Below are 11,214 nucleotides of genomic sequence, written 5' to 3' on the forward strand. Positions count from 1 at the left end.
GCCATACATGTACATGTAATGGGAGCACGTAATGATAAACTGCACCTTTTTTCTGTATGTTCTTCTCATTTAAAGAATGGTGGAGCGGACTAAAGCACTGATATGCAAACATATGATTAAAGGTGTGTCTACATCCATCTATGGTTAACCACAGAGTTTTGTGTATATTGTCTCTGATGTTTCCTCCAGTACCACAGGCCTGGGTGTAGCTGCGTTGATGTGTATTAATGCATTCTGGCAAACACTTTATGTGATTTATGCTTGAACTTTGTTGTATGAATCAGGTGCCATTGCATTGCAGGCTCAGAGGACCACAGATTTCTTGTGCCTGGAAGTTAGATTTTGGTGCAGCATCTGTTGTGGCTGTGAAGTCCAATCCATGAGAGATGTTACATCTGCAGGCCAGCCCAGATGATGCTGGTAATGTGGTGTTGTCCTGTTGTTGTTGCTTCCTCTTTCCTTTCTTTGCTTCTCGGTGTTGAGCCACGGTGGTTTCATGTGTCAGCAGTGCACTATGGAGTGCCAGCTGCCAATGAGGAAGGTCCTGAGTGGCATCTTTGCTCAGGCTAATAGTCAGGGTGAAGTCCTGGTATGCTTGGGTGAACCGGTCCATGAAGGTTTTCAGGTGCTCCTGGGAGAGAGCTGCCACCGCTGTGTCATCAGAAAACAGTATGTCCCAAATGGTGGCTGGTCTGGCCTTTGTTTTAGCCTTCAGTTGAGTGAGGTTGAATAGATTACCATCTGTCCTCGTGTATAGGTCTTCCTCAGTTGATGTTCCAAAGGCTTGCCGCCGGAAGAGGGAAAAGAAACGATGTGGGCACCAATACACATCCCTGCTTTACACCATAACAGATTTTGAAGGGGTCTGAGGTAAACCCAAACTGGATGGTGCCTTGTATGTTGATGTGGAAGGACTTGAGGATGTGGAGGAATTTGGACAACCTATCTGTTCCTCTTCAACCATACTGGAGCAGGCCGCTCCTGCTCACAAGGTCAAAAGCCTTCATAATATCATTGAAGACTATGTAGTGGGGTTTTCTCTGCTATCTCCACTTCTCCTGCACCTTCTCTGAGCCCTGCCTGTGACTCTGGATACAGCTTCTCTGCAAAGAACTGAAGTCTGCTCAGTGCAACTCGAGCAAAGAGTATACTGATGATGCAGAGTAGAGAAATGCTGTGCAAGTTGTTACAGTCGCTCCTGTCGCTCCTCGTTTCCACCTTATGCTCATTAACTTTTACTCAAACAGTGTCCTTTAATAAACCTTTGTTGAGTGTCTCTTATTTTTGTGTACGTCAGTGATGTTGCTCCTTGTTAGAGTAACAAATTAAACTCTGTGACACAACCTTTAAGTGGCAGCATAATTTTATGCATGACAGCAGATGAATGTATGTGTCATGATCTGCTCCTCAGGTTCCCTCTGCCCCTGTCTCCAAGCCATGCTTACTTCTCCTTGACCGTGGCTGCTCTTTTTCTCACTCTGTCTTCCTTTTCAGTTCAGGATTGTGTCAGCAGTTTACAGTGTGTCTGTACCTTTTTCAGTTAGCTCTAATGATGCTGATGGTATATTTGAGAAGAAGATAAACTATATGTAGTCAGACACCTCCTACACACTGACCAATGAACAGCAAGTTTACTGCAACCTGAGCACAGTTTATTGAGTATGGTATATTGATCTGTTTTCTCCTGCAGCTGCTGGACTTCCTTTGCCTGTTTACTGGACATGGGTTAAAGGATAAGACCATGTTATTGAGGTTTTGTTGTCTATAGGGACAGTGATTACTACTTCTCTATCCATTAAGCCATTTATGCTCAGACGTAAGTGTTCTCACTTTGCAACACAGATGCTCCAGTACAGTTGTACACAGAATGCATGTATTGTACTTGATGTGTCCAATAATTGTTGGACATAGATTTAATTCTGTTGTCCAAGTTTATCCTGTCAGTACTTTAATACCATGGAGAGCTAATATGGCATTGCTGCAGTGTAGTGAGCTGAAGAATCACAGCCTAAGTAATTCTACTGCATATTGCCAAAAATCCACCTATAATACTGTGTGAAATTTCAAGTGTCAGCCCTTAAACTACAGCCAAAATGTATGGGTGTGGTGGTTGTGGTGGTTTTCTTACCATAGTTATGTGTAACCACAGACGGATCAATCTGTAGCTGTGGTGTCCTCCTCTCTCTCGTCTCTCTTCCTCAGATTCAACCCTCTGAAGGTGCTGCAGCCCAAACGCCGCTTGCAGCAAATACTAGCGTCCTCGCCCGTGCCGGTGCCCAAGCCGGCGCCAGGGTCAGGGACGACCGCGCCAGCGGCCACTGCGCCGGTGGCCATTCCTGTGCCCGCGCCCCCTGCGTGAGACACACTTAAGTTACAGTCTCAGAGAGCATGCTCCGTAGCTGTAGCTGTAGCTCCAGCATGCACTGTAGCCACTAAAACAAGAGCAACAGCACACAGGCAACATTTATGCTACCTGTCTTACTTAGACACCGCTGCTTCTCCATTCTCTAATTGACTGTTTGCTAAGCCTTGCCTTACTGTAACTGCAACTTACTGTTGCTACTCTTGTCAAGCTTTATATTTTATCCCTATATGTCTGCAGTTTAAATTCATAATATTGGTGGATTTACAACAGTTGTAATTTTTTTTTTTAAATAGTGGGTCCTTGCTTTCAGGCAGACATAGACAAAAGATGCCTCTCATTTCAGTTTATGTTAGAGCAGATAAACACTCTGATTAGTACATTCCTTACATTTTACTCTTGTGTTTGTAAGTTTTGAGTAAGCTAAAGAAAAAGCCCCATGTATTCTGCTTCAACATGTGGAAAAATCCAAAGCTTGACAGGCCTGCTGTGCCTAGATTCAGTTGTGAAGCTATGGCTGGCCCATCACTGTCTGAGGGCGGAGTTTAGTAACAGTCAATTGCTGCAGCGATGACCTGCCGATCTGAAATGTAACGTACATCCTTCAGAGTTTAAAGTCAGACCACTGCTCCATCATATATATAACGTGAAAACAACACTGAGATACCAGCTGGAGCTCTCAGTGCTCATATTCAGCTTAGAAATTGGCATCAGCAACAGCAAACAGCACAGACTTGTGTGTTTGCCGTTGTGTTACACTGCCTCTGAGTCTACTGATAATAGACTCAGTTATCAATAGACTCAGTGCTGTCATGACAGAACAAAACAAGGGAAAGCCTGATGTACAGGTGTGCACATACTGACAGACGTACAGTAGAGTCATTAGGTAAATGTGTACACTAGAACTGAAGTAGCACAATGTCACACAATTTGGCCCTGGTATTTTTTCATAGCATGGAGTTGTGTTTAGCGGCTACATGCACGTTAGAAATAGTGCTATCATTGTGCTGTGGAAGCAGACTGTGATCACAAGTGATCACTGGTTCACCACAGCCGCTCACTCGACAGCACTGACACTAACCAGCTCCCCTGCAGAGAGTCGGTGAGACACTGACATTGCCTGAGATGAGAATGTGCTGTTTGGACTGTTTAAAAATAGTTTATCCGAAGTATCGAGAATGTTTCTTGAGCAAAGTCTCTGTCTCTACCGGAAACAAAGCGCTTTCTGCACTTCGGCCACTCACACTAACCAACACCTGGCTCCTGGGAAGCACTCAGCTCCTACAGCTTACAGCCACCCCCAACCACCACGTCCACCAAACCTTCACCCACCGCCCACAGTCCAGACACAGGTTCCATCCCAGCAGGTGGATGGGACAGACTGTCAAACCTTCAGCACTGTTGTCCTGTTTATTCTGTCCTTCTCCAGGCTCACTGCTTCAGCTGCTTCCTCCGCCTCTTTCTGTTCTGTTAATGCCTTGGCTTTTGTCATATATTGATCATCAAAGATCTACTGAGCAGTCAATATCTGGCCTCCTCCCTCACTGTATCACACAGGACATGTCTACTCAGCACAGCTCTTGCAAGAACCTTGGGGAAGTTGGGGTAGCATTAAAAAAATGAGATGAACTGTGTACGTTTTCACAAAGAAATCCAAATCACACGTCATTGTGTTAATGGGTGGGTGGAAAAACTGTTACTTACGTTTTGGGTTTTTGTGGAGTTATCATGTCCTGTGTGCAAATCCCTCATGGCTGCTCTGACTGGCCCTGCTTGTCCCCGCCTCCCTCTGTGGAGGCCAGTGATTGGGCAACAGTCATGTCTTAAAGTAAGAGGTCATTAACATTCACTGTGTGTCATTCAGTATCACTTATCACAAAACATTACAAAGTTCATTATCAGCGAGGAATGTGTAGACAGAAGTTGCCCATCACAGATCACCCTTCCTTGTCCTGGCTACCACTGATGAAACTGTACTATGATATTCAACAACTTTATCTCCTTCAGCAGGATAGTAGCAATGTTTAAAGGTGAAAATGTGTGTTTACTTTGCTTTCTGTCAGCATTATTATTCAGATGATATGTGTGGTTTTCCATTGTCTGGCATGGATACGTTTAATGGAACAGTGTGGAGTTTATTTGCTTTCTTGCCCAGTGTTAGAAGAGAAGATCAATTTCAGTCTCTTCTTAAGTATGAAGCTTGAGCCAACAAGAGTTTAACTTATCCTACTGTGACCTCTGATCAACTTCTTCATAGATATTTTCAGCAGCAATTACTCTACATAAATAGGAAGATATCTCTCCTGGTGGTGTGTGGAGAGAAACACTGGCTAAATGTGACATTGTTTTAACAACTGATCTGATCTTTACGTTCAGATTTTAGAAAATAAATATAACTAAAAAGAGAGAACTAGGTGAACTGTCATGTTCGGACAATTGTTTGGGATGTAAGATGTGTTAGAGGTTGAATTTATGTTTGATTACTGCCATCTTTGATGTCCACCTAATTTTCAAATTGCATTTGTTGTGTAGAGACATTTGAGTGGCAGCTTGTTTGAAAGTGAAATGCTCTGGACGATGATGCTCTTAGTATAAATGCTAATGCGGCTGCCAGCACTCCCCAGCTCCTCTAATCACTGGCGTCTCTGAACATTTTGTCCCTTGTGAATTATATTTCCGAATTCAGAGCGTTAGTTTGTGTTGTGTGCCCTGTAACCCCCTCGTAGCTGAATATTACTACATATAGATGTTTCATATGTGAAGCCTTTCCTCTCGTAAAGAGTTCAGAGAGAGACCTCTCCTGGGCCTCTTCAGGGTTTGAGTGCTTGTTGATATTTGGCGCTGCCTGCTGCTCAGACTCTGAATGAATTAGGTGAATCCTATGACATGCCATATGCAGGACAGCTTTGTCTCACCTCAGTAGTACAGTGTGTACCTTTTGTAGCATACACATTGTGTCATTCAGGTGCGGTCCTCCGCTGTCCTCTGTGATTTAACACCCCGTTGTCTCTACCTGGTCAGGTTTGACTACTGCAGGTTCATAGAGCTAGACTACGTTCCCATGGAGACAGGCTACATGGTCTCAATGCGACCGACTAAAGGCTATTCATCGACCAAGTCGCCAACCAAAGGATACACTTCCACCAAGTCTCCGGACCGCCACAGCCGTTCCACAAACTCCCCCTCCACCCCTCGTTCTCGGTCTGTTCTGAGTCCCTCTTGTTACTTCCCGATCAGTGTTGATCCTCTGAAGCATGGGAATGATCAGACCCTTTGCACTGTAGTGAATGTTCCATGATGTTACGCTGTCTATTTTGACCTGTTACTCCCTTCTTTTCTGTTTGTTTGTTTGTTCTCTTTTCTTTTTTTTTCATACTCTCCAGTGAAAGCTACCCTCACTTTGTTTCTTTTGAGTTGTGTCTTTGAGCTTGTGATTTGTTTTAATATTTGTTTTGGTTTTCATCTCTGCAGAGCACATTCCCTCTCTGAAAAACTGCAGCATCACTGTCTGTGCCCAAAGGACAGCCATGTTTCTCAGGCAGAGCTGTCTGTTGATAACAGCTACTGTATTTGTAATGTGTCTGTGTATATTTGTGCATTTCTGTGTTGTACTGGCATGTTCGTGGACCTGGACTGAAGTTTCATCTGTTCGTGTCTATTTTGATTTGTGGTTTTGAACAGTGTCATGGATGTTTTGCTCAACAGATCACAGAATTCACTGTGACCTCAGTGGTGTGGTTTCATGTTGCTGGCAGGTACAGATTAACATGTCTCCTCTTACTTTGGTACCAGGCGGACACCGGCCGCGCCCAGTAATAGAGATCCCTATGGCAACACCTCCCTCAGCAGCAGCAGCAACTCAGGCTCTTGTAAAGGCAGCGACTGCAGCCCTACCAAAGGGTGAGACATCAGACACTGCACAGTCTGCTCAGTATCAGAGATGAGAAGCTTCTCTAACTCAGTGCTATTGTCTAATACCATCCTTTACCTGACCGACTGCACTCATTTCAAACCAAAAGTGAACATTACAAATAGAAACTGTGAGGCTGCCATTTCATTTTCACTTCATTACTGAAACTGCTAAAAAAGACATAGGGAGCAGTTCAGAGGAATCAGGCTTTACTTTTGTTAGTGTCAAACACACGGAGTGAATGCATATGAAAATAAGTCAGTGTTTAAGAAAAACATCCAACACTGAAGTGTGAAGTGCATTTAAACTCAGAAACACCAGTGTTCCCATTCTTTGACTGACCTGTGTCCTAGACGTCACCAGAAGTACACGTCGTGCACAGACAACCATGGTATTCGACCTCCTCCACCAGAGCAGTACCTCACACCCTTGCAGCAGAAGGAGGTGTGTATCCGACACCTGCGGGCCAGGCTAAAAGAAACCATCAACACACTGCAAGACAGGTGAGATACTGAGATAGGAAGAGAGATTATCAAGGTCAGTCAGAATGTCAGTTCCTCTGTTGTCTGATTTGTTTGTTTGGTTTTCCCTCACTAAATCTGACAGCTTTACAGTACATACCTTAAACCTCTATCCCTCTTCCTCTCTTCTTTTCATTCTTTCTCCCTTTTCTCGTGTCCATTTTCACCCTCTTAGGGACACAGAGATAGATGAGCTGAGAGGGCAGCTTTACAGGATGCAGGAGGACTGGGTTGAGGAGGAGTGTCACCGTGTGGAGGCTCAGCTGGCCCTGAAGGAGGCGCGCCAGGAGATCCAGCAGCTCAAACAGGCTGTAGAAACTGTCCGTGCCAGGCTCAGTGATGCCGGGGGACTCAGTGGGGACATAGGGGTCCAGAAGTACTTCCAGGACATCAATACTCAAAACCATAAGCTAGAGAACCTTTTGCTGAGTATGGAGTTAGCCCAGGCTGGATTAGCCAAAGAGGGGGAGGCCATACCAGGCTGTAGGATCCGTGTTGGGGGTTCAGCACCAGCGTCGGTATCCGGGGAGAGTCCAGGGGGAATACCCAAACCAGCAGTAGGCGGGAGGGGGTCTTGCTCCTGCGATGCTTCCCCAGCTCGTTCTCTGACCAGGAGCTCCACCTACACTAAGCTCACAGATCCGGCACTGGCGGACCAGAACGGCAATGGGCAAGACTTTCCTTGTCTGTCAGGAGACGGCACCCAGGACAGTGGCTTTGTGTGCTGTGGGGAGAGCAGCGTCCCCAGCCGGGCCGACCTGCTGCTGGAGGCCGCCTTCCTCTCTGAGGAGACAGCATCTTTACTCAACTCCTACACACAGACCTTCTCCCAGTCTCTGCCCCACTCTCTGCCCAACTCACTGCCTCACACCTTCTCCCATACCTTACCTCATTCTTTCCCTCACAACCTGTCCCACTCTATGCCCCACACCATGCCTCACTCCTCCACCTATGAGAAGCTGTGCACAGGCGAGCGGCTGGCACCCTTTCGTTGTGGCCTGGGTGGAGTCAGCTGTATGAGCCACCCCTGCCTGTCCCACCACCACCTGTATCTGCATCCGCTAAGGGAGACAGGCATTCAGACTGAAAGCTGCCCCATCCCCACAGCAGCTGGTTACCCCTCTGACCTGGATACCATTGCAGAGCAACGCACCTTCCGCTCCCAGGCTTGCAGCCCCACCTCCACCTGGATATCAGATGAGGGGGAGGAGGAGCTGGACTCCATCACCACCACAACTTCGGTAACCACAGCAACGGTCATGAGTACAGCCACGGAGCCTATCCCGGTCTCCAAAACACCGCTTGTCCCTCCCTTACCACGGTCTGCTACCGTGGCATGTTCCATGGAGAGTCCTCTGAGTGGGGTGAAGGAGGGAGTGGAGGAGGAGGAGGAAAAGCAGGAGAAAGAAAAGAGAGAGAAGGAAGCTGCTGCAAGAGAGGAGTGTGATGAGAAAACTGGGATCAGGCTGGAGGATGAAGGGCAGCAGAGGCAGATGGGCTCAGGGGGAGGAAATGAGGTGGAAGGTCAAGGTGCGGTGGAGGAGGCAGCGCCAGAAAAACTGTGCGACTCAGCAGAGAAATCACCAGGGATGCAGGGTGAGCTTAGGTTTGCAGGATGCTGTGGAGAAAGCAGGCAGAGTGGGACAACACTGAGGAAGCTCAGCATGGAAGAAGTTGGCCTATCAGCAGGATCAACTCAGGTAGAGACAGGACAGTTGAGTCCAAATCACCCAGGATTATCACCAGGTGTAGAACAGCCTTATACCTCCCAACCGAGGAGATCGACTTCCCATGAAGAGATAGCTGGTGTCACTGTAGTTGAGGTGCATGATGAGGACGATGATGAAGATGAAACTAAAGAACAAGGTGCCGCAGGAGGCGCCGCAGCAGAGAAGGAAGATTCATCTGACTCATCTGACGGGACGATTCAGAAAAGCTACTGGAGTCGTCACTTCCTGGTTGATCTGCTAGCAGTGGCCATCCCTGTGGTGCCAACAGTGGCGTGGCTGTGCCGCGGTCCAGTCCGTGATGGACAGCCCATGTATCACATAGGGTCACTGCTGCGAGGCTGCTGCACTGTGGCACTGCACTCGCTGCGCAGGGGAGGTGGATTGAGGCATTACCCCGCAGGCGGGGGAGACATGGGCGGATCACAGATATGAAAGGAGAATCTGTTCAGTACTTCTATGATCCTCAACTACAGCCTCTCCTGTGTGGGTCTGGGTCGTTAGCTTGATGGAAAATTCCTGTAATGCAAGGAGAGGAAAAGAAAGAACTTCCTGCCCTGCATTTCTCATCAAGGTTAAAAGTCGAGGGGAGCATCAGGAACAGGAAATGTGCATTTCTGACCTGTAAACTGCTGTGTTTGGTCCTGCTCCTTATTGTCTCTCACCCACTGGTTCTACCAAGATGTCTGCTAACACTTCTGACTTGTGCAAAACTGAATGAGCTGACTGAAATGAATGATCCATGCTTGGATGCTTGACGCTGATTGTTTCGTTTTTAATTGCAGGGAAAATGTTAAAGATTCATTGATCTGTCAACCTACTAGTCTGACTTGATTCTGGCATGTTAAAATGATCACGTGTTGACGAGTGTGTACACGAAATGTGGTACGTGTATGTATACAATGTATGTATGTGTATGTGCACATGTATAACCAAATGGTCTCGTTGTCTGCAGTAGACCAGCTACACTCTGCTCATCGACCAGTGAGGGAAAATCCACCCTAATTCACGATTCACACGTTTTCCTGTCACTGCAGAAAGTTTGGGCGTTTTTCTTTGAGTCTTTGACATCTTCACGTTTGAAAACCTGGAGCTTATCTACAATCGAGAAACGACAACGCAGACGCAGAACTCAGGTTGATTCTAAGGGTAGAAACGCGTCAAGAACCACTGACATTTCCTGTGCTCAGCAGTTGGAGGACAAATCAGTCCTGCTGTCGAGCCAAACGCAGTTTATTGCTGATTCTGTAGATACCAACAGATAAAATCCAGTTACTACTCTGAGTTATTTTAGAATAGGGCCAAATTTCCACGAGATCAATAGTGATTTGAAGTTCAGGTAGAGGGAGGTCACAAGACCATGAAGTGGTGTTCAGACAGAATGCATTAAAAGAAGAGCTTGTATCGGTGGGAGTTTCAGATACCGGTGAGACAGGATAGACAAGATATGTTTGAGCAACATATTTCTGAGTGTGAAGGCTTATCAGACACCAAAACACCACAGAGTGGTATATAATACTGCAAGACTGGATTTTATAAATGAACATGGCAGCAGTTATTTAATCTTTTGTTGCCACGGTTGCAAGGTTAACAGTAGAAATAAAAAGTTACACAGTAATTCAGCAGAAAGGTGTTTTTCACTCAGGGCTAAAACCTGGTCAGTGATCTCTGTGTTCAGATGGATTACTGGCATGTTAAAAAATTGTGGTCAGTTGTCTTGCAGTTTGACCAGTTTCACAATTTCACAAAACCAGGACATTAGCTTAGCTTTGCATGCAGACTGCAAAAAGGGAGATATGGCTAATCTGGCTTTGTCTAAAAAAAAAAAAAAATTAAATCCCACCAGCATTTTAAAATGGAAGTCTTGCCTGTTTTATCCATACACAAACAGAAATGCCAAAACAACAATGTGCTGAAACTATTTCCTGTTAGTAGAATTTAGAGCTGCTGGTAGGCAGATTGTTTTAGCTTTGGGCATCTAGCTCTAGATAAGTTCAGTCTATGATTACATCCACAAAAGCTCAAACTTATTTTCAGTGAATCTACAAAGTTGGTCCCTAGTTTATTAGTGGCAGCAAATATGCAAATGTTTTCAACTAAACAACAAATGCCACTTATTTTATGACTGTAACCAAACTTCATAACGTGTTTTCCTTCCCTCTGTTCTGGATGCACAGCATCCCTCTGGGTTTGACTGTTCAGCTTAGCATGAAGCCCGGCAGCAGGGGGAAGCAGCTAGCCCCTTTATTCTTGGGCTTCACACTATGGGAGACAGTAATAAGAACAACATGGACGTCTGGATGTTTTAGCGTGGAACTTTGCGTCTACTCAGTCACATGGTTGGTCCTTGTTCCCTGAAGCAAACTCAGCTGAGCTATTGAAAACAGTAAAAATACCTTAACTTAAATTGAGTGACTTTCACCTAAGGCGGCACGGTGGTGCAGTGGTTAGCACTGTCGCAAGAGGGTTCCAGGTTCGAACCACGATCTGGGCTCTTCTGTGCAGAGTTTGCATGTTCTCCCTGTGCCCGTGTGGGTTTTCTCCGGGTGCTCCGGCTTCCTCCCACAATCCCCCCCAAAAAAACATGCACATTAGGTTAAATGGCTACTCTAAATTGCCCCTAGGTGTGAGTGGTTATCTGTCTTTGTGTGTCAGCCCTGCGATTGACTGGCGACCAGTCCAGGGTGTACCCCG

General features: G+C 46.1%; 1 protein-coding gene across 1 annotated transcript; it reads left to right on the forward strand.

The window, feature by feature from the left end:
• The first annotated feature begins 514 nt into the window (after positions 1-514).
• snphb (syntaphilin b) lies at positions 515-8,955 on the forward strand. The gene is made up of 8 exons (XM_041052224.1): positions 515-589; positions 2,203-2,355; positions 5,328-5,509; positions 6,155-6,262; positions 6,626-6,775; positions 6,969-7,614; positions 7,726-8,114; positions 8,259-8,955. Exons 1-8 carry the CDS (start codon positions 515-517, stop codon positions 8,953-8,955), a joined length of 2,400 nt encoding a protein of 799 aa, XP_040908158.1.
• The last annotated feature ends 2,259 nt before the right edge of the window (positions 8,956-11,214 follow it).

This window comes from Toxotes jaculatrix, chromosome 2 (assembly GCF_017976425.1).
Source record: "Toxotes jaculatrix isolate fToxJac2 chromosome 2, fToxJac2.pri, whole genome shotgun sequence".
NCBI lineage: Eukaryota > Metazoa > Chordata > Actinopteri > Toxotidae > Toxotes > Toxotes jaculatrix.